General features: G+C 39.0%; 1 protein-coding gene across 2 annotated transcripts in view; it reads right to left on the bottom strand.

The window, feature by feature from the left end:
• The window catches only part of LOC132113006 (probable JmjC domain-containing histone demethylation protein 2C), a 75017-nt gene that overhangs the window by 8361 nt on the left and 42039 nt on the right, over nt 1–24617 (bottom strand). For both annotated transcript variants that reach the window (XM_059520786.1, XM_059520787.1), the window contains exons 4-17: nt 14778–14883; nt 12474–12598; nt 12258–12386; nt 12039–12080; nt 11837–11951; nt 9869–11631; nt 7786–7940; nt 4888–7424; nt 4253–4454; nt 3801–4030; nt 3549–3701; nt 2136–2225; nt 1896–2020; nt 1404–1500 (exon numbers count right to left, since the gene is read on the bottom strand). In XM_059520786.1, coding sequence (XP_059376769.1) covers nt 1404–1500; nt 1896–2020; nt 2136–2225; nt 3549–3701; nt 3801–4030; nt 4253–4454; nt 4888–7424; nt 7786–7940; nt 9869–11631; nt 11837–11951; nt 12039–12080; nt 12258–12386; nt 12474–12598; nt 14778–14883 — 5869 coding nt within the window. The remainder of the gene's footprint in view (nt 1–1403; nt 1501–1895; nt 2021–2135; nt 2226–3548; nt 3702–3800; nt 4031–4252; nt 4455–4887; nt 7425–7785; nt 7941–9868; nt 11632–11836; nt 11952–12038; nt 12081–12257; nt 12387–12473; nt 12599–14777; nt 14884–24617) is intronic.

Genomic DNA, 24617 nt, shown 5'->3' with positions numbered 1-24617 from the left:
ATCATCAGCATAGCTGTGATAGGCAATTTGGTTCTCTCTCATTATTTGACTTAGTGGAAGCATATACAGGCTAAACAAGAGCGGTGCGAGAATTGACCCTTGTGGGACTCCGCATGTCATGGACGTCCACTTAGACTTATGCTCTCCTAGACTCACATAATAGCCTCTCCCTTCTAAGTATGACCTGAACTATTTGAGTACCATACCAGAAAGCCAGACCCAGTTTTCCAGTCTCTCTAGTTGTATGTTATGATCGACAGTGTCAAACGCAGCACTGAGATCTAGCAATACCAGCACCGATATTTTGCCAAAGTCACAATTTAAGCGAATATCATTTATTATCTTAATGAGTGCTGTCTCTGTGCTGTGATGCGGTCAAAAACCAGATTGAAAATTGTCCAGGTATCCATTTGAGTTTAAGTTTTTGTTCAGCTGATTAAAAACTACCTTTTCTATAATTTTGCATATAAAAGGAAGATTAGATATTGGTCTAAAATTACGATTAATCCCAACTAACATTAAAGTTTTTAAATACACTTATATTGCAATGTTTTGACATTCAATCTTCCAATTAATGTAGAAACAACATAAAGACAGTATATTTTTAATATTTGTTTAATGGCATTAATTTTTTTATGACAGAAGGTGAGTATCACTGATGTCTCTATGAAAATCTTTTTTCCCCAAATATTTAACCATTGGCTATATGTAATGTTGACTATATTAACGCCACTGTATAAATGAGAGCTATCAATTTGAAAATTTATTAAATAAAAAAAAAACAACAACTTCTAACTTAAGTGAACAATCTTCAAATAAACCCATTATAATAAAAGTATATACAGAAACTGAATAAAGTTAGTCAAACACTAAATTCTAACTTAAATAAAGATAAATCCTAGTTATTTATTTCCTCTTTTTCTTTTGTTCCTCAATTAACAGACATCAAAGCAGCTGGGATATTAGGTCATTTGGCTGCTATTACTTTAAGAGCTGCCGCTGCTGAACGTGAAGCTAATCTGACACGCATGCTCATAGTTTCACTTGCGCTTTAATACAAAATAGTACAGGCTACAGAATGCATCGCCCTATTTATGTGTGCAATTGAAGAGCATGCACTACATACTACGAGCACAGTATAACAGCGGACAGGATAGTAAAAATGAATTTTTACTGACATGTAGCCTGACAAAATTTTTCACACCGTTAAACTGGAAAAAATTTATCGCCTGCATTAATACTCTAATTTTGACAGCACTAGTTGTAAAAAAAAATACAAACAACATATAAAGCATCTAGTTGTGCATTGCTTGTTGTGGACTGTGTTTAAATATAAGGGAAACAAGTACAGAATGGATGAATGATGTGTTTGGTTTAGAGTGTTTGTGTAGGACATTCCTTACCTCCTTTCTCAGTGTGCACTTTCACTGTGACATGTGAGTTCTTCTGCTGATCTGGGATCTGCCGGCTCTTCAAGTCACTCTGATCTGTGTCTGAAAGCTGATGTCACACCAAAAACGCTTTCATAAAATGTTATTCATTCAACTATCCAGCTTCACATGCATCTAAACATTCCTGTAGCCAGATTTGAGCACCAACACACTTGCCTGGAAGTTTCTAGTGTGTTGAAGACCTTGATTAGCTGGTGTTTAATTAGGTATGGAGCTAAACTCTGCAGGACACTGCCCCTTCAGGAGCAGCTTTGAACACGATGCAGTGGAGCATTGTGTTACCAATACCAAATATATGGTTTTGATTCCCAGGTAATTTATGTACTAATAAACTGTATACTTTTTTTTGTATAAAAGTGTCTGCCAAATGCATAAATGTAAATGCAAAGTGGAACTTGCCGGGATATAAATAAGCCAGTACATAATGTGAAGTTGGCATCTTACTGGTGAGAGTCCGTTGGTAGTGGCTGTGCTGGGGTTGTGGGTTTTGCTGTCAGTGCAGGAACAATGGAATGGGATTCCAAACTTTTCTCTCACTGAATGCACAGACCTCTGCATGTCTGCCAATACTTAGGAAAAGATGGCATTGCACTAATTTTACTATAAGGTACACAGTCAAAGATGACCCAAAAGCTATGTCATGTTTAAAGACATTTAAGTACACAAACCTTTATCTATGCTTACCTGTTTCAGGGACAATCTGAGTAGGCATTAAGTTCTTGAAGTCATGTGGCTGATTCTTTACGCATCGGACCCAGACATACAGTTCCTTATCTGAACAACAAAACATACAAATTGTTGAAAAGAGAAACAGCCATAAAAAAAAAACTGCTGAAAAAAAAAACAGCATATGTTTTTTAATAAAACTATTTCCATCACTAAGGTTGTGGTGGTGAGGAAATTTTCCCACTGGTTAAACGACGTGTGACGTTTATCACAGCGGGGGTGGGGCTTTCCCTATTTTTCTCGCTTTCCTTCGCTTTTAAATAGCTTGTAAATGCGGCATGCACATTTTGCTTTCCCTTTTAAATAGTGGCAATTCGTCATAAAGCAATAGTTCTTTTTTTATTTGAATTTTTACTCTTTTCCTCGCTTTCCTTCGGTTTTAAAATCACTTAAAAGTGCCATGCGGATTTTACTTCCACTTTTGAATTAGCGGCAGTTCAGCATCAATTGCTTGATTGCAACAACTAAATACAACGTCAAACTCACTTTAGCCAATTTATAAAACATAGAACTTTTATTAACAAAACAAATAAAAATACACCATGATATAGGGCAGGCTATGGCTAATATAAAATAACAAATAACTTACGGAAAGTTTAAATAGGTATACAAAACTGGAAATAGGCTAAGCACAAATATATATTATATATAACCAAATAAATAAGAAACGTAGAAAAGTTTATTAGAAAAAAAAAATAATAATAAAAAAAAAGTAAGAAAGAAAGAGTAAGAAAGCTTGGTGGCACGGCATACACCTTGATGTCAAATAAAATAAATAAATGACACAAAGTTTAAATAAAGTAAAAATCAGCATGCAACGTGGAACCAATTCAATAAGAAACAAATGTTTAAAAAAAACTTCCAAAATCACCTTAGATAAATGGCAAAAGTCTAACAGGCTTTTCAAAATCCAAAATATTGGCAAACACGTGCTTTTGCATCGAAACTACACTATGCGCCATCGTCTTGTCTGTCTCACCTCACTCTTCTTCTCACTCGACTCACTGGAGAAATTAAATCTGATCTGTGATGCGACTGTCGTCTAAGCAGATGACACTGCACTAAGCAGTCGCGCTCAGTTTTTAATTGTAGTGTAGATTTTATATGTTTTTTTTATATGTAGATTATATGTAGATTTTTACATATTTTCCATATATTACCATGAGAATCCTGTTAGCAAGACCTTGTTGGACGACAAACAATAACTAATTTAACATGCTACACCAAAACAAACTAGTCTAAACCACCTTGGACCAGAATGGAAAGTCTAAACTGGCTTTTTCCAGAGAGGTGAAAAGAAAAGGTCAACCTACAGTATAGGTAAATTGGTTTAAAATAAATAGGAAAATCCATGATGCATTTGCAACTGACCTTTGGCTTTCTTCTTCTCTCTGGCTTTATAGCAGTCCATGCAAACCACAAAGCCACATTTATGACAAGCCCAGTGCATGTTGAAAAGAGTGGCCTCACACGCGTCACACATCTCCCTCACACCTCTCACTGCTCGCTTCCACATGATCTGGGCTGGAGAAAGGAACAGAGAAAGAAGACAGCAGGCCAATGTGAAAAAGACAAAATGACAAGGAATAGACTTTGTGTATCCGAAATTCCACACAAACATACTGTCTTTCTTGACCCAGGTGAAAGCAGTGTCCTCTGTCTTTATGAGCTGGCAAAACTTGTCTCCAATGAGTGCGAGGATGGATTTTGATGTCTCAAGGTCTATCTTTCTCCTCTTCTTGTCCTCCTCATCCTCTGTGCTTCCCGTCCACACTGTAACCGCCTCCTCATCTGTCTGCTCAGACACCGAAAACCCATTCACACGGATAACGCCGTTCTTACTGTACGACAGACTGAAGAGAACGGGGAAAGAATTTGTTATTACTTGCATGAAACATGTGCGAATCATGAATATGATTATCATGTTTTAAAAAACGTGAGTGCATATCATTAAAGTCAGACTACGCAGTACTTCATGAGGCTTGAGTAAATATAGCATCATTAATGACCCAAATAAACCCCAAAAACACAGGTTCACATGTCCAAGAACAGTCCCAACAGTTTTAAATACTGACCGTCGGAAGTAGTAAAATCGGCAGAAGACAGGTGAGATGGCAGGCTCCTGAGATTTACGTGAGCGATCTAAGCGACACTCTCTGCACTTCTGCACGTTGGTCCCGATCTCTGCACATGAGTCGTCTTGTAAAAACGCTTCTCCAGTTTGCTTGAGCTTCCTCACCTTCCTCCAGTCTTTCAGCACAGACCGAGGGATGCCATCTGAGACAGAAATAACATAGCTAAGCAAAGTACCAATTGGTATTTCAGCGATAGTTTGAATATGCATGATTTGAACGGTCCTGGCTTTCATGCCTGGTTCTGAATGCCATGGTGAAACTGATACTGTTACATTTTGGCAGAAACACACAGTATGAATAATTACTGTGTTATAATCTAGAGAATAATCTACTATAAGACCAATCAGGTTTGAGATGAGTCGACACTAAAACATTTAATAAAAAAAAAAGCTTTCAAAAATGGAAAAGAAAAAAGTGAAAAAGCCAGTATAAAACAATAAAAACATACTGACTATATTTGACAAAATATCGAGTTAATCATTGTTAATACCAATGACAATGTTTGATGTTCTAGTTATTAACATTTTCTATGGGTCTAAACACACATCAGCATTTAAACAGGAGGAAGAACTCACTGCTGTTAGCGAGTCTCTGTTGAGGCTTATCCTTTGCACTTTGCAGAGTCCCACTGGGTTTGGCCTCTTCCTCTTCTTCCTCCTCCTCCTTTACTTTCTTCTTCTGGAGGTCATTCTGCTTGATTTTAAAAGAGGACTTGGGCTGTCGTTTAAACCTTTTTCCTGATCCACCACTCTCGCTTTCATTGCCGGAGTCTCCTCCACTCTCGCTGTCTCCGCTGGACTCTAATGGCCGTTTCTCGCCTCGCTTCTCCCTCTCAGGCTTCATATGAACCAGGGTTGATCGTTTTTCAAAAGATTTCTTGTCTTCTACAAAGTGCTCCTTAGACTCCAGCTTTCCATTTCTGTCCAAAACAGGTTTGACCTCTTCTAAGGAAGACTTCTTGCCAACTGTCACTGGTTTCTCATCGGCCATGACAAATTTCTTGTCCTCTGAATTGAAACTTAGAGCATTACTAGCAGACTTTCTATCCTCTAAACATGACATCCTGTTCTCTTGAATCTTCTTGTTCAATATTTTGGACTTTCTTCTGTCTAGGGAGGGATCTTTATCCTCCTGACTGAACCCATTATCCAACAGTCCGTTAACTTTCTGTTTGATTGGTACAGAGTTGCTTGTGCTGGTCAAAGTTACAGCTGTCTTAGTGCCATCTACTGATTGGGAGACCGTGCTGCCTCTGTCTTGCTCAGAATGGCGGGTCAACCAGGCTTTTTTCAGTTTATGGTAGTTGTTCTGACCAGATTGAGATTGGTTGGTTATGGTCGAAGCAGGCGCCTGCTCATTGGTTAGTAAACCTTGTTTGGTTGTCGGCACAGGGCTGGAAGTCCCTGATGCCAGTTGGACACATTCAGAAGAACTAGTGTTGAATACAGGCTCTTTTTCTCTTTCTGATGCATGTGCAGAACATACAGGGCGTGTAGTGAGCGTAGTGCAAGACCCACACCTGCTATTTGAGAGGTGAGAGGTATGTTTCATAGCGTTTGAAGGATGTACAGTGTGTTGGGGCTGAATTGTATGTGTGTTATGTCTAGATTCAGCAATAGCTAGTCCAGCTCTGTGTTTCTTCAGGTGAGGGAAGTCTCTAGGAGTGCAACAAGAGGTGGAAGAGGACTCCATCTTCGGTTGAACAGCACCAATCTCTCTCCTCTTGCAGTGTTCTGCGATTAGGTCTATCCTAGAGCATGCAACATTCATGTTTGTTAAAGGTTGAACTGTGTTAATAGGTTTAATTGTCGTCTTTATGGGTGCACTGAGATCTCCCTTTTGGGCTGTCATGTTGATGGGGTGAACAGTATCCAGAGGGGTCCACAGGACACCTCTTTTATGCTGAACACCGCTCTCTTTTGAATGTGGGTTGGACAAACTTTCCAATGGTCTTATGTGGCCACACTGCATCTGGGAAACTGAGCTGTCAGACACTGTGTAACTTATTGTTGTATGTGTGTGGTTTGTTGGACGTACAATGACTGAAGCAGTGGCTGACTGTGGTTTGACTACACCTCCATTTGTTGTGTGTCCACCAACCACTTTCTCTATGCCATATATGACTCCATCCCATTGGGTATCATAGGATTGTAATGTCATTGATGCTTTCTCTGGCACAAGTCTTTTCCCATCTAAGGCAACATGTTTGAGTTCAGGCAACAAGGTGGGTGGCCTCTGTTGCTTCTGTGCAATTCCTGGCAAGCTCATTGGCTGGACGGGTGTGAGAGTGGGCGGGGATGATCTGCCAAGTCCAGAGTTTTTTGAAACCACAATAGTTGGTGCCGGAGGGTGAAAAATAGGCGCACGGTGGAGTAAAGGCACATTGCGTGGAGAAGAGGAGATGAGAGAAGAGCCTGGTCCCCTTCTCTCCACAACTGCTACCTCTACTGCTTTCATAGAAGATGCTTTATGAGCCAGTTGCTCTGAGATCTTTCCCAGCAGACCTTCTTCTTTCTCATGGTGGCGTTTAACAAGAGGCGGAGGTCTGGCTCTCATTGAGACCTGTGAGCTGGAGGAAGTTAAGACGGAGGTGTTGCTGGCACTGAGCCTGTCATAGAGTTCTTTGCTGGCTGGCACTCTGCGCTGTGGAGGCTTATTCTCCACGCTGTTAGACAGAGAGGCATAGTAGCTGCTCGAAGTGAGGGTTGGGGTGGGATGGGCTGACTGCGGCCGGGGAGGTAAAATGTGTCTGACTGCATGCGCATCTCTCTCTCTTTCTCCGTCTCTGTCCATCTCTCTCTCCCTCTCCTTGGCAGATGTGGGGTTTCCAGGGTATCGTGGATCCCTATCCGAGCCCAGTTTAGCAGTGAACGGTGCCACCTCACTGCTCTCCTGAAGAATGCGGCGGTTCTCTTCCTGGTAGCGGTTAGGTCTCTCTCCTGTGAGATCATAAACAACAAGTGGCTGTTTGGTTCGCCTTGGGGACGACTCAAGGGCGACTGGGCAGTAAGTCTGCCCATTTTTGCTTGTTGCTGTGCGGAGATGCTCCTGTTCAGACTTGAGGTGAGTGTGGATGAGTGTGCTCTCAATGACAGCTCTTCTATCCAGCTCTCTAGAAACAAAAACATCAGGAACGAATGTGGAAGAGATCTTGTCAGTATGTCTGATAAGTAAAATATAATTAACAGTTGACCATAGGAAATTAATTCAAAATTAATGCACATAATGCACACCCCAGGTTGGTAATGTGAGTTTTAATAATTTAACAGTCAGGTCTCATTTTAGACTACCATTACTAGTTTGTAAAGAATATGGTGAAGTAATATGAAAGTGTAGTGTCGTAAGTAAGCGGTTATAGAAAATAACACAAAGCAACATCTGTCAGTCTTTTATACAGAAACAATGTTGTGTTATTTAAGGCACAAAAATTATATGAAGTGGGAAAAGTGTGTAGGAGTTAGCTGAAAACTTACTCTGTGGTTTTGGAGGTGGGTGTGCAATGCTGAGTGTTCCTAGGCACTCTCTGAGGGTCCGCACTGGAGGGTCGGATGGGTTGTGGGGGTTGCAACCCTTGACCGTCTGCATTAGTAACATTGGTGGGCTGAGAAATCCAAGGGTTTGGGGTGTTCTGTTACCACACAGACAAACATACAGGGTTTCTTACAATTTATAGGACCGGTTTGGTTTGATATACAGATTAATATATATCTATCAAAGGACATCAAAGCTTAGGGAGGTAATATGAAATAAAATCAGAAATAAAATTAAACACAGTGTGGAAAGATGTAAATTAATCCCTTACAATACAAGAGAATTATTTGTGTGTACACTCTCTAACACATTGAGAAACACAATCTTGTTTATATCCATAGAACAAGATGAATAGGTGGTTTACAGACAACTCAAGGATGTCCTCTTGATAACATATGAATAAAACAAAGGTGAGGAGAGTCTACTGCCTGGATGACTTTTTCAATTCATCATTCTTTTCATTGCTTGTCGTAGCTATCTTTTTCATTTTCTTGTTCCCTAGTCTCCTTTCCATCTCTATTCAGCCTGTCACAATTCAAACTACCCACTGCAATATACGTCCATAATACAATAACCTGCCTCTTGATGCTTTATCTCGGCTTAAAAACTAAACCAGACAATATTACACCATCGTCATTGACTTGCATGACATCCTTATAAAATCCAGAGGAGTCAGCATAATACCCACTATGTCTACAGCAGAATAAGCAGAAAAGGGAGCTCTCTTCCAGTATGCACACCTCAGGGGATATGCTCTGCTTCGTCTAGACTTCTCTCTGACAATCTGAGGTCTAGCTATGATCTCATAAGTACCATAACAACTACACAAATATCATTATCTGTATACATAACAACACCATGAGTAACACAAAGCATGTGTTACCAATACAACCTGTTGGAGTGCTTACAACCTATTTTGACTTGAAAAGACTTGAAGGGATAGTTCACTCAAAAATGAAAATTCTGTTAATTACTCACCCTCATATCCTCCCAAACATGCAAGACCTTCGTTCATCTTCGGAAAACAAAATAAGATATTTGATGAAACCCGAGAGCTTTCTGACCCTGCATAGACAGAAACGCAACTACCACATTCAAGGCCCCGAAAGACAGTAGGGACATTGTTAAAATAATCCATGTGACATCAGTGGTTCAACTGTAACTTTATGAAGCTACGAACTTTATTCAACAATTTTTCTTTTCTGTAACAGTGTCCACTGCCATTTACGACAGTGCCAAGACCCATGCGTGTGCATTCCTCTGCTTGAAAACAAGCCACAGCGCATATGTATTCTATGCCAGAACACTGGCTCCTCTGTCAGCAGCACCACACACATACATCATGGTACTGTTGCGGAAGTGAAGAACTGTTAAATAACATTTTTTATTTCTGTTTCCTTTGTGCACAAAAAGTATTCTTGTAGATCCAAAAAATTACAGTTGAACCACTGATGTCACATGGAATATTTTAACGATGTCTTTCTTACCTTTCTGAGCCTTGAATGTGTCAGTTGCGTTGCTGTCTATGCAGGGTCAGAAAGCACTCGGATTTCATCAAAAATATCAGTTTCCTGAAGATGAACAAAGGTTTTACAGGTTTGGAACTACATGTGGATAAGTAATTAATAACAGAATTTTCATTTTTGGGTGAACAATTCTTTTTAAAAATCCACTATAGTGTTACCTTTTATTTACAATTGATATGACTGTCTATGATCCACCTATTCCTCAAAGCCCATATCCATGTAGGTTTGCTGGGATGCCAATGAAGGCAGAGAAACACCCAGGATTGGGGGGAACTGAAGCACTGAGAAAACATGCAAACATCACACCGAAAGGCCTTCTGGCTACCTACTGAGCCACCATGTCACCCACAGGAGTCATAGGAGCCCTCAAACCCTGTTCCCAACAAGCTCTTTATATTTCAGAGCAACAAACTCTGTGCCACAGCTCTTAATGGGCTTAATATCTTAACTGACACCAGAATCTGGGATGTGCATGCTAGAATTGTGTGAGGACACTTACACTCCTCACGCTGCTGTCAGAGATGCCAGCACCATCTGGGTGTGTCCATTTGGATGTTTGCAGGCCCAATCCAGGGTAGCTATGGGCTCCATTGGGGAAAGGAGGCCACAGGAGGGGATAGAGACCAAGAGGTGCCAAAGGAGCTGCACCAGAGGTCTGGCCCAGGAGAGACGGGTTACCTGAAAGGGCAAAAGGATGATGGGGAAGTCCCAGAGCTCCAATACGAGGATGTCCAGACAAGAGTGCAGGAGGCAGGAGGGACGGGAGGAGGTGTGGATGAGGGATGGTTGAGTGGGGTGTGGTCAGGGAACAGAGGGGAGGTCGGGAGTGGAGGCGAATGGGTGAGAGGTGTGCAGGGTGAGGGGAGGGACTCAGCAGCTTGCTATGGGAGGAAGCAGGGGTAAGGCTGGGAGAGCTGGAGGATGGAGGAGGCGTCTTCAGGTGGTGTTTGGGGTTTGGGGGTGTGTGGGGGGGCTGAATGTAGGTGGGGTGTGCCTCAAGCTCCGTCCTGATTAGTGCAGGGTCTCTGTAGATAGTGAAGGGCTCCTTCCTGTCCACAATGAGAAGACTTTTGGTGGACTTGTCAGGAGTGGGAATGCGATTAGGCGTACGGGAAGGAGAATGTGTCGGGGTTCTGGATCGGTTTTGGGTTAGAGAAGGACTCTGAATCAGTACTGGAGTTGTAGAGCAGGTCACTTTAGAATTTGGTGCCATTTTAAGGCCGCTAAGAGTTCTGTCCATAGATTTAGCCAAAGGAGCAGCATTCTTCAACAGGCCAATCTCTAGAGATGCACTCTGCTTCTGCCTGGATGTCTCCATTACAGTCTGAGGCTTAGATATTATCTCAGGAGAGGAGCAAGGACTAGTGAGCACACTAGGCTTGTGGGTAGCTTCCAAGGAAGTTACAGGTTCATATTTTGCATTCAAAGTTGCTGGAGAGCAACTCTGTTTAGAATCCACAACCTCCTCTTTGTTGCAAGGTACGACTGGAGAACAAGGCAGGGGTCCTCTTGGCTCCTCTTCTACTGGGACTACATTGTCATTGCTGGCTTCAGAATGGGGAAATTCTGACCTCCTGACCTCTGATTGGTTAAACTCTGACCCCCTAGGCTCTGAGTGGGTGAACTCTGACCCTTTGACCTCTGGATCAATCGTCGACATCTGGTGCTCTGCCTCTGCTCCTTCACACTCCAGAGGTGATGAGTGTAGCAGCACACATGTGGCTTCCATGGAGACCAGCTGCTCACTCTCTTGGGATGCCAAAAGTGCAGACACGGCCTCCGAGTCCTCTCGAGATGCCCCCTCGCTCCTGTCCTCCATTTCTGTCATCCCTCCATCGCCTTTCTCTTCTGATTTCTCACCACTAACAAGAGCAACAGACTCCGGTGCATCAGTGTTCCTGAATGCTCCATTGCAGGATGCACTAGGGGAATCAGATGGAGAGGTTTTTCCCAATTTTTGAGTCTTGCTCTCTCCTAATTGGTTAGGTGAAGGTTCCCCACCTCTATGGGAGGGGTGAACCTCACAGTCCAACGGCCTCTTTGAAGTGTAATGCTGTTTCAGCTGTCTCTTTGATCCTGAATCTGAGGATGAATCCTGCATTCTGCCGCTGGAATTTTCGGAATCGCTGTTCTCTGACAGGTCGGACACACTGCCTGCTTTCAACCTCTTCAACCCACATCTATTTATCTGCTTGTCATCTTTTCCCTCATATTCTTTCCTCCTTTTTCTCTCACCATTGCTGTTTTTAGATTTGGGAGAATCTAAAAAAAAAAATAGATCAATAATACTGATTTAGAAAAAGCTACACAGCTGCTGTACAGTACATAAAAAGACTCTCATTAACACTTTGTAAAAATCAGCACTCTGTATCAAGCTAATGCCATAAACCTGAATCCAGCTAAATGTAATTTAACACAGATAGGGCTCTTAATATCATTATAATCATTATCCATGGCTACAGCTCACCTCTTGCCTCATCACTCATACTTTCAACTTTCATGCTTTCTTTCTCATCCTCTTCCATGCTGCAGTTCTGTGTGCTCATCTCAGACTGCTGCTGCACTGGTCTGGAGCTGCACACCTTCAGCAAAGAGACAGAGCGTGTTTTTACTAGAGTATGCAAAACTATACTGCTATGATGGATTTGGAAGTGTTTTAAAGTCTCTACCTGGTCATTTGTTGTAGTGTTGTTTGATATGCTTCCTGTGCCCTGGAAGCAGATTTAAAAGAGGTAATGGAGACACAAACACAAACTTGACATCTAAATGAGGACATACCATCGACTCCTACTGCAATAACATTTGTCTTATTTACCATACTTTTGAGGTCAATTTTGTTCTGCAATTAGTATGTGCACACATGTACAAAAATGAATGTCTACACTCACAAGAAAAATCCTATTGATCTTGGTGATGTGTGATTTGCGTTTTGAGTTTTCTCCCATCAGCGAGGAGTGGGTGATATCATCCAGCAGCATCATCTGAACCAGCGACGGATCTACGTTCATCTCTCGAACCTTTCGAAGAGGAAAAAAATTACTTCATATAAAACACATTTCTACATAATCTTACTATACACAGCCTCATATCTATGTTTGTCTCACCTGGTCAGTCATGACAGCTACGGTTCTGTTGTTCTGGTCGTGATGTGTGATGACTCCAGACAGCCACTGAGCTTTGGACTCCAGTCTGAACACTTTCACTCTCAGGCCCTTTAGAGAACAAGCACCTGTCACACAAAAGCAAATAAATCAAATGCTTATTTGAGTCAAGTTTGGCCCGTAAAATTTGACCCATAAAATGAACAATATATAGTATGATGTGGCAGCATTCATATTAATGCACCAATGCTTCACATAATTGCACCAGTAAGGTAAACAAACTATGTAAAAACACTCAGTCTTGGAAGTAACCCTGTAATGCATAGCATCTTGTGGCTATTTGCCATCTTGTAAAAATGCTTTAGATGTAATCTAATTGAATATGCCAAAATTAAAATATAAATACAGCCATGACAAAATCATACATCGTAGCCAATAAGCAAGTGCCGTCTTGCACCTTAACCAATTCAACATGATTTCAAATACATATTCATTGGCCATGTACTTTTTTCACTGAACGCACTTTTTTGTTCACAGTGTTGGGGAGTAACTAGTTACATGTAATGGTGTTACGCAGTGTTGAGGGTAATGCATTACAAGTAAAACGAGTTCCATAATCAGATTACTTTTTCAAGTAACTAGTAAAGTAATGCATTAATTTTGAATTTACAAGAAAATATCTGAGTTACTTTTTCAAAAAAGTAATGCTAGTTACTTTGATTTCTCATTTATTGACTGACAAGTCTCCTGTCCCCATATTGGGAGAAATCGTAAGTACAGAGGCGTTGTGTGTGCTTGTGTGAACATGATGTAATTCTAGACTAAATGTGAATGTGCATTAATTCATCACACTCGAAAAAATTTAGTATTCATCAAGTGCAAACTCAGAATATGACGCAAACCTGCAATAATCTAATGTTAAATAACACTAATGTATCTAATCCCATTTTATTAACTAATGTATTTCCTGCTGACCTTTGATGATCCAGTTCCATACGAATAAGGAAAAATAACTTTATATTAACTAACATTTGCGCTTCATTGTTTTGTTTTTTGTTCCTGAAGAGTGTTGAACCTTCTTCTTCAGTGTTCTACTCTACAGACATGAATTTACTTTTCCAGCAGCCTTGCTATAAATAAAACTTCTTATATTTCTTAAATATGAGACACCAATGTTTCAGAAGTTTAGGACAGAAATTTCCTATTTGTTTTATTTCCTATTTGGGTTTAATGTATAGGCTTTATTTATTTTAAGATTAACTCTTTTTTTCCCAAGGCACTGTTATATGCCAGTGTTTCCAAAAATCTCCAAGTAAAAAGAGGTGCTAATGTCTGAATTTGTGGCATCTGTGCTTTAAAATTACTACTGTAAGGTTAACCCTGCCTGTTTGAAAATTGTTAACAGTTAAAAACGTTCGTTAGAGGTTTAGAAATGTAATACAAAAATTAAATGTAATCAGTTACATTACTTAAAAAATTACTGAAATAGTTACACTGTTTATTACATTTCAAATAGAGTAACTTTGTAACCTACAGTATTACATTTCCAAAGTAACCTTCCCAACACTGTCTGTTCATTTAGAGATCACAGTTTGATCATTCTTGTTTTCTTTATTTTCAAGATCTGAGGTAAATTATACATTGTCGCATTCAATATGGCTATTTCAGTCATGCACAATGATAATCTGACTACAAGTAAAGCCCTTTAAGATTATACAAAGCACATAATCAGCACCTGAGATTATCATTGTGATTAGACACCGTTTATGTGTTCTTGTTCCCAACCACAATCACACTCACAGAAATTGAAACCATTTCTAAAGCAGAATCCCCTGTTATTTGTTGTGTATAACTGTTGTGGATGGTTAGGACAAAATCTGTGATTAACATAAAACCTTTTTATTGTGAGGTTACTTTGATTACTAATATTAAATGTGAACTTTTAAACAGTAGCATCTTGCAACTTTCTGCAGTAGTATTTTACAGTAGTACAGTAATACACATTTCTCTGCCTTGTGTTGTGACAGAGGACATCAAGTAATGGCCTCTCGTGGCTCTTAGTTTTTTTTTTAAACCAGTCAAACATGAGCGCTAATGAAGATATTGAATATGCAAAATCCTCTGTGTACTCCGTTGTTTGACAGTCAGGCTTCAGACAGTCAACTCAGAGGTGATCATGTTTCTCAAACATCCTTATCAAACGCAGACTAACAGAACAGATCCAAATCACAGGATCCTCACACTGATCAGCATTACAAAGGCCTTTCCTCTGAAGAGAGAAAGCAGTGAGAACGTAGGCTAGAATACCTTGCTGAAGAATGTTCTGGAATTGGTTTTGTTTGAGCCAGGCCTGGACCTGTTCCTGCAGAGACGGATCATCTCTCACAGCTGGATTTCCACCATCCACTTCATCCTTTAACAGCAAAACAACACAGCTTGAGACAAGTTCTGGTTTTCTTTCCCTTTTTGAGGAGGGCTAAAAAGCTGTTATGATCACACCGAAGGCTCCTAAAGAAAATATGAAGATGAAGGAAAGCAACAGTTGCATACCAGACAGCTTCAGACGGGGGAGGGACGTCAGAGAGAGACAGCGCTCACACACACACACACACACACACACAAGCAGCATTACACATGGCATTACTCATGCATGTACACAAAAGACACACCTCTTCACTGTACACACACTCAAGACTGGAAATTACGTAACGGTAGTGTGTGAGGGATATTTAAGCTGAACTGCAGCTGAACTCCCAAAACCTTTGCCTGTCACACACACACACACACACACACACACACAGCAAATAAACAGGAAACAGAGGCTACATATCATTTACAATAAATATTACATCACACGTCTCTCTTTCTGTCATTTCCATTCAGTACAGAGATCACGAGTCCTGACATGCCACGCCTGACAGCACACAGTGAACACACTCCACACACACACACACACACACACACACACACACACACACACACACACGCGCGCGCGCCTCGCCTTTACAACTTTATCTCTTGCTCTTGAGTAAGACAGTTTTTTGTTTGTGACAATAGCTGATGAATGTATATACGAATGTATAAGAAAAAGAAAATTACTGTTACAAATTAATACATTATATATTAATCAATAATATCAATATGTTATATATATAATTATTTATAATTAATCATTAAAACTGTCAGTAATTTAATATATTGTATTTTTATATTTATATTTAATCTAATATATTTTATATATTTATATATTATTCAAAAATAGCATTCAAGTAATAGCTTTTATGATCAAATATATAATTATTTTATTGCATTTATTATTTATCACCAATTATTAAAATAATTCATAATAATATAAAATTAGATATTATATTACTCTCTATTTTAATTCTATTCTTAAAAAAAACTACGTTTTTTTAATTATTTAATTTGTTATACAATTAACAAAAGCAAGCTCTAGCTTGCTCTATTCTTTTTCTAGTCTATCGGTTTTCTTTTTATTATATAATAAAAAAAAACCTTGCTACGTGTGCTTTGTTAAGCTAACAGAGACTTGTTATAGCACTTACATGTCATTGCTCTTTTGTTGATTTTAATTGCCTCCACTGTTCTCATTTGTAAGTCACTTTGGATAAAAGCTTCTGCTAAATGACTAAATGTAAATGTAGAATTTATCATAATTAGAAAATACATTTAAATACTTTTTATTGTATTATTACGTTTTACTATATTAGTAAAACTTAATTAATTAATCAAAGCAATGTGACTTGAGAATGAGTGGAGGAGTTAAAGGGATAGTTCACCCAAAAATTGTAATTATGTCATTAATAACTCACCCTCATGTCGTTCCAAACCAGTAAGACCTCCATTTATCTTCGGAACACAGTTTAAGATATTTGACTCGACTCGAGAACAAGTCAGTCTTTTGTTCGTTATTTGGCTCGGAGTTCATCTTCAGTTCTCTCTTCACAGCAGTTCAGTCAGTGTACTGTGTGAGTACATGAATTACTCCGGGATATTGGTTTGTTTGAACTCAGAGGGAGTGTCAGTCACATTAAAAAAGTTAACAGCTTAAGTCATTTGTGGATTAATGCGTATTGGAGACGCGAACCGTTTAAAACTATTCAGTTCGATTTGGTGAACTGAATGATTCGTTCACGAACCGGATATCCAGCTGCTTTGTTTTGAACTCTCTCTCACAACAGACACTGAAGAGAAGACAATGCTGAATAAAGTCATAGTTTTTGCTATTTTTGGACCAAAATGTATTTTCGAAGCTTCAACAAATTCTAACTGACCCTCTGATGTCACATGGACTACTTTGATGATGTTTTTCGTACCTTTCTGGACATGGACAGTAGACCGTACACACAGCTTCAATGGAGGGACTGAGAGCTCTCGGACTAAATCTAAAATATCTTAAACTGTGTTCAAAAGATAAACGGAGGTCTTACGGGTTTGGAACAACATGAGGGTAAGTTATTAATTACATAATTTAGATTTTTCTGTGAACTAACCCTTTAAAGAAGACTTCCACTGATATTTTTATTGTGGAAAAAGCAGTCAAATTCAATCACTCTCTCTCTGTCCATCAGTCTTCATCTGGCTAGTCTAATGTCTCAGTCCAATTTCACCTCTGTGACTCATATACAACTGACCCCTGAGTCATTATCATCATCTTCCCTCTCTCTCTATCACACACACACACACACACACACACACACACACACACACACACACACACACACACACACACACACACACACACACACGTGTACAGAGGCTCAGGTACAGGGAAGAGAAATCTTTCACAGCAATACTGTGAACTGTTGTGACTTCCAACTGACAGAAATAGCTAAACTAAAGAAACAAATGTGACCCTAGAGCACAAAACAGGTCATAAGCAGCATATTGGGGGGGGGGATACATGTTGTTATTGTGAAGCAAAAAATTAATTCTACAGTGATGTAAGATTTTGGTCATCCCACCCCAAAACATTATTAACAACAGCTCACCGCAGTGGGGCAACGGGATCTGCTGCTGCCCAGCTGTGTGGGTGCGATCAACGTGTGTGTGTGTAAAGAATTATAATAATATCAGTGTGTGTGTGTGTATAAAGAATTATAATAATATCAGTGTGTGTGTGTGTGTGTGTGTGTGTGTGTGTGTGTGTGTGTGTGTGTGTGTGTGAGTAAAAGATAGAGCGGCCATCTCTGATTACTATCTGCCCTTGCATAGCAAATATAAGGCGGTGTGTGTGTAAGTGAGCAGACTGCATCAGAGAGGGAACGAGAGAGAAGAAGAGCAGGAAGGAGAGAGAGAAAGAGTGTGTGTGTGTGTGTATTACTCATGCGTGCTTCAGTTCTCAGGACGAAGGGAAGACATGATTTATTCATTTACCCGCAGGCAGGTTTTGATCTCTCTTTCTCTCCGGCTCAGACAGGTCTTTCTTGTCTCGCTCACACAAACATACACAGTCTCTCTCTCTGTCTCTCTCTCCCCCGCTGTTTCTGTGCCTCTCTCACCTCACACTATTTCTCTCTTTGACAAACACACACACACACACACACACAGCTCTGCTTCACTGGCCTTTAGGAGGAGGAATGAAAGAGGAGATAATAAGACGGGGGGATGAGGGAGGTGTGATTGGAGAGCGCGTTATGTGGGCAGGATGAAGGGCAAATTAGGCTAACGATGATGATAAGGTTAATTAGTGTTAATTAGCGTGCTACAGCATGGCTTTCTTTGATTGGTGGGCTGGTTTCCTGCTTTTATAGTTCTCTAAACAATCTGAAATTCACTCACTCCATTAAACACACACACACACACACACACACACACACACTCAAACTTATTCTGAAAACAAAAGCATCTCTGCATTTCCCTCATACATATGGAACACACACACACACACACACACACACGCATGGTCACAATCTCACTAACTCCTAAAAATACACACATAAACAAACAAGTTCTAAACTTGACAGAGCACGTGAACACACACCTCAGCTGACCAAAACAGAAAAGATGACAGAGAAACACAGTGACACTCCAGAGGACGTGTAACGCACCGCAGCATAGAAGGAACACAGCGCTGAGAAAATGAGATCTATTAAAAAAGCATTTCATTTACTCTGTTTATTCTTTATCTAATTCAACAGCACATTTGGATATTTTAACTACAGATCATCTGTCACTGTGAAGGCTGTGTTAACATTCATGTCTGTCATTATGACAGCTACTTTACCCACAAGAGTATCAAACTATCTCCATTTACGGTAATAATACTGAACCCTGGTCTTGAATATTCCAGGTAAAGTACAAGCTGTAGTTCACACAGTAGAGTATGATGCTAACAAACCAAGGTCAAGAGTCTGATTCCTAGGGAATGCATGAACTGATATTGAATGCAGTGAGAGTCGCACTGGATGTAAGCATCTACCAGCTGCATATGTAATGAAATGGAAATTGAAGCCTTATTAACAACATGCATGACATTCTGTTGACTGCCAAAGGCAATCATTCAGACTCGTACCTCAGAGTGTAAAAACACAGAAATATGTTGACAGTTATGCACTCACTATATATGGGTTAAGCATACAATAGTTAAGCTTATCTTGAGCTTAACCCTCTAATATTCCTGTAGTTTGTATGATTCATGTTATTCTAAACTCTAAACCTTTTCATTAGGCTAAAGCAAGTTTTGTAGGCAGCATATAATTTTAGAGTACATGACTTCAAAGTAACCAGATTTAATGTTAGGCCATTATACAACAGTTTAATATTATTATAAAACACAAGTTAAAAAAAAAACAATTAAACTGACTACAGTACTTCCAAAAGTTTGGGATCAGTAATACATTTTCAATTAAATTAAAACTTAAAAAAAGGATGCATTAAAATGTATAAAAAGTAAAGACTTTAAAATTGTTACAAAAACTTTCAATTCAAATAAATGTTATGCTTTTTGTACTTTCTATTTATCAAAGAATCCTGAAAAAAATTGTATCAAGATTTCAACAAAAATATTAAGCAGCCATCTTCAACATAAATAGTAAGATATCACCTTGGTATAAAAGTAAAATCTAAAGAATCATGTGACAGTGAAATCTGGACTGATTCAACTTATGTCAAACTATTTTAAAAATGTTATTACAGTAAAACACTTATTTCTATACTTACTAATCATAATGACTGCGTTTACTGTATTTTTGAACAAATAAATGCAGCCTTGATGGGCATAAAAAACAAAAATGTGATTTTTTTTTTGTGTATGGCACAAGCAGCAGTTGTCCATTAGCCACAGGTTGGAAACCACTAAAAAAAAAGCAAGAAAGATTATATTATATTGACCACTAACATCATGGCCAACTTTCTAATATCTAATCAGCAATATTATTCTGTTTTACTTGGAAATATGTCGCACTACAGAAAATAAATTCTTGACTTTAAAGCATATTTGAAGCATATTTAGAAATATTGATATGTTGTAGTCTATATGAAGATGCCTGTAAACAGATTAGTTGCAACAAACTTACGGAGCTACAAAATGTGTTATGACAGTAAAAGTGGACACAATGTAATATCTGATACGAACCCAACTGCACTGAACAGAATTGATGGATGCTATGGTTGAATTTGTATTTTTAGAAACCAAAATACATTATTGCTTCATCAGTCATGGCATAGTTTTGAGGTTTAGTGGTGGTTTGATTCCAGTTTCATAGTTCTGTTTGATCATTTTCTCCAGTCGTTTCTATGTTCTACAGGATGAGAGAGGTGAGACGAGACGAGAGAGACAGACAGGACGGGCTGATAGAGTCATACGAAGAGTGAGATGACCTCAGACTAGCGCTCAGCCAAAGCATCACCACGGCAACGTGTGCAAGAGAGACATCGGGCTGATCCAACTATTGCATCAGGAAGAGAGAGATGGGGGGGGGGCAGACATACAGATTACTGAAAAGGATGAGCTAGTATGTTTGTAGCAGCTTGTGTTTACGTATGTACAGACAAATATCATAGCTGGAGAGAGCATGAAGAGAACAAGCAAGCTTGTGCTCCTTCCTCCCGCGAGAACAGCCACACACACACACACACACACACATCCAGAGAGAGATACAGAGGGTTACAGAGGGTCAATCAAATTCCAATTAACAAACTACTGATGCACCCATACTGAAAATGTGGCTTATACCAATATTCAATATTGATTGATAAGTGAAAGTTGGATCAATACAGTTGGATAAAAGTTGAATAAATAATCAACAGAGAAGAGTGGAATACAACAGCATTGAACACTGAGTTGGGTATAACAACACAGGACAGTAAAACATAAAGTATAGCATAGAATATAGTCAAATACAATAGAAAACAAAGATAATAGAATAATAATGGAAAAGTGCAGCACAGTAGAATAAAACAATAGAAGACTGTAATAGTGGAGTGGAGAAGAGTGGTGTACAGTAAAGTAAGAGAAATAAGGGTATATATATATATATATATATATATATATATTAGGGGTATGCAGCGAAGCCAGTATTTGTATCTGTATTTGTATCTGTATCGATCACAGAATTATTCGGATCTGTATCTGTATTCGGATAAAACCGGAAGAAGGCGGAGCTTGAACCAGAATGTCGTACAGTATTTGATTTATGGTTTTACAGCCTTTTTTTTAAATAGTTATCTTTTTTTTTTTTTTTTTTTAAATAGGGACCTTTCGTGATCCAATAAATAGATATTTAAGTATCGGAATTAAAACAGTAAGGGTTCCTACGCAATTTAGAAATATGGAAATTGATTTAAGTAATTTATAATGCTATTTTATTTGTGCTTATTTCATTCTTAAACTCATTTAGCTAGTTTGCACACTTGTTACTGCGTTGTAATTTTAGAGGATTATGTAAAACAACATGAATTCCTTTGGCTCATCGGTTCCTGTAGAGTTAAGTATTTCACTTAAGTAATCTGCAGGTCTGGAAAAACTATGGGGGAAAACAGAGAACAGAGTGTGGAAAACTATTTCGACTATTTGCCCTATTCAGTGTTCTAAAATATAAAATTAATCATTTTAAAAAATAAATTTATCATACAAGTAGGAAGATTTCATGACAAACATTTAGTGAATGAATTAATCCAAGACTAACATTTCATTATGCAGAACTATTTAAACGAGTCATTTTTTAAACTTCACTAAACAAATGTGCATATGCCACGCAAACCAGCAAAAGTTAAGGAAGCAAACATTTGGGCCTAGTAGAAAATATATCTATTTAAGTTGATTATTAGCCTATACTCTTGCCAGAGTGCTCATTTGGTTTTTGAGAGACGGAGACGCGCAGAGACGGCTTGGCAATCACGCTGTGCTTATTCATTCGTGTATCATACCGTAGCCTGTAAGGTTTAAATAGTAGAATAAATAGTAGAACGTGTATGATGTAATATTTTAGGTAATATCAGCCCTACTCTTGCCAAGTTCTGATTTCTTAGAGATGCACAGAGAGGCAACAGCAATGCGGTTTTTGATTTGCGCTCATTTCATTCATAAAGTTTACGTTCATTTACTTCACACTCTCATTGAGTGAATTCAGAGGTTTGTGTAAAATATTGCGCTGATCCCCTGGCTCACCTGTGAATCTAGTAAACAACCGACTGTGCTGCAGCCTCAGCTGAATATTCGGGCAGAATTATTCATTATCCGTTATTCATTTTTGAAAACATTATTCGTGCCTTTCCGAATGAGGTATTCAACTTTGGGCACACCCCTAATACTGGTGTTCTAATACTTTTGGCCACCAAATATACATATATACAGTGCCCTGGAAAAGTAAAGACAAAATTGCTCTGTTTGCTTTGGAGTCAAGACGTTTGCAGATATGATTAAATGATGAATATGAGACAAAACTTCAGAATGTCAAATTTTATTAGCGGTTTCAATACATAAATGTATTACCAAATAAAAAGGACAGCACTTTTAGAGTTGATTCCACTATCTGATGTAAGCACAAGTATTGGAACAGTTGAACTTGAGGAAGATTAACGATTAAAATCTGTTATTTTGTTGCAGATCCCTTGCATGCAATCAGAGCAGTGAGTATTTGACCCTGTTCCAAAACTCTACTGGCTTTTGCAAACTCTAATCTTGCCTTTCTATTTTTGGTGCTGGTCAGAGGTTTGCATCTTGCTGTGTAGTTTCTGTAATTCTGTGTCAAAGTCTCCTGCAGACTTGTAAATTGACAGAGCATCACCCCAGCTTTCTGGAGGTTGTTGGTGATTTTAAGACATGTACTGTATCTTAAGGTTCATTTTCACAGCTTTTATGATTTTTTATGATTTGTCTGTCATCAACTACTGTTGTTTTTCTCAGCCGATCAGGTCATTCTTGGTTGCTGATGTTGCCGCTGGTCTCCAAACTCTTGATTTCTCCATGCCCTTTTTGTTTTTGCCTTCAAAATTACTTGCTATTTTCTCAAAGTCAGCCCCCTCGTCTTCATCCTGGTTCGTTTGTGTCATTATCAAATGCAATACTCAGAATGCAAAAGCAATGGATATAACTGATACGACACATTCCCTGCTTTTAATATCTAAAGAATTAATGCAACAGGACACAGCTGAAACTCTGTAAGTGCTGATCTTCTTAGCTGGTAAAACATTTATGTGTTGAAACACCCAATATTAAAATGTGACATTCTGTAGTTTTGTCTCATATTCATCTTGGAATTTAAATATTTACAGGAAAACTTGAAATCGCACCATATGACCCCTTTAACTTAACCCCTTTATTATTATACTTTATTATTATAAACAAAAGAGTGGATAAGAGTGAAAGTGTAAATTAAATTAAATATAACTGTGTATGTGTGTGAAACAGCCATGGAAAGCTTTTCTTTTACACACTGAGTGAAGTTTGTGTGTGTGTGTGTGTGTGTGTGTGTGTGTGGACTGAGGGTGACTGACTCACAGCCGAGTGTCTTTCTCACCACAGCCTCAAAAGGGAAAGTGTTCCACAGAGTCTAATGGAAACCACTCTGCCTGCTTTTCCCTTCAGTAAACCTCTCCTCCTCTCACTTACTTCAGTCTATCTCTGTCATACACAAGAACACACACTCACTCACGCAGGCAAACACACAGTTTGGAGCTTCCTAAAAACAGCTGCACTGTTCCCATTTCAGCATAACAGGTCAACAGTGCTTAACCCTTCCTTCTACACACACACACAGACACACACACACACACACACACACACACACACACCCTCTCATTACTCGTCTGCTCACATACTTTCACACACACACACACACACACACACACACACACACACACACACACACACACCCTCTCATTACTCGTCTGTTCACATACTTTCTCACACGCACACGCACACACACACACACACACACACACACACACACCCTCCACAGGCCCCTTAACATGTGCTAAGTAAAAACACAGCTTTGAGTTGTCAAGGAAACAGTAATAAATACACACGGTCCTCTGTCCATGCTCCATTTTCCCCGATAGATCTCTCTCAGACTTTCTCTCCACCTTTATCTCTTTCTGTCTCTGTCTCTGTCTCTCTCTCTCAGGCTGCTCAGTAATTCACTCACGTCTCAGAGCTCAACATTCAGAGCTGTGGGTAACAGAGCAGTGGGGAGAAACACAGTATAGTAAGTAGAGCAAAGAGTAAAGTTGAACATAAAGGAAACAGAATAGAATAGTTGAGTGTAGTACAATAGAATAAAGTAGAAAAGAGTAGAATACATCAGCATTGAATAGTACAAAGAAGAACAGATTAAAAGTGGAAATAGAACAGAAGAGCAAAGCACAAACAGACCAGAATAAAACTGTATAGTGTCAAGTACAGTGGAACAGAATAGAACATAACAATGAAAGGGTAGAGCAAAGTGGGGTAAAACAATAGATAGTGTGAAGTAGAGTAGAATAGAATAGAATAGAATAATATACTGATAAAGTGGAATAGAATAGATGAAACTACAACAGCACTGAAAAGAACAGTTGAATAGAGTGGAGTAGAGTAAAAAACAACAGAACAGAAGTACATTATAGAAGAACAGAATAAAAGAGTATAGCATAAAATATAGTGTATTAGAATATAATAGTAAAAAATAATAAACAACAGCAGAA

Source organism: Carassius carassius, chromosome 32 (genome assembly GCF_963082965.1).
Source record: "Carassius carassius chromosome 32, fCarCar2.1, whole genome shotgun sequence".
Lineage (NCBI taxonomy): Eukaryota > Metazoa > Chordata > Actinopteri > Cypriniformes > Cyprinidae > Carassius > Carassius carassius.
This window is presented reverse-complemented; position numbering and strand designations above follow the sequence as displayed.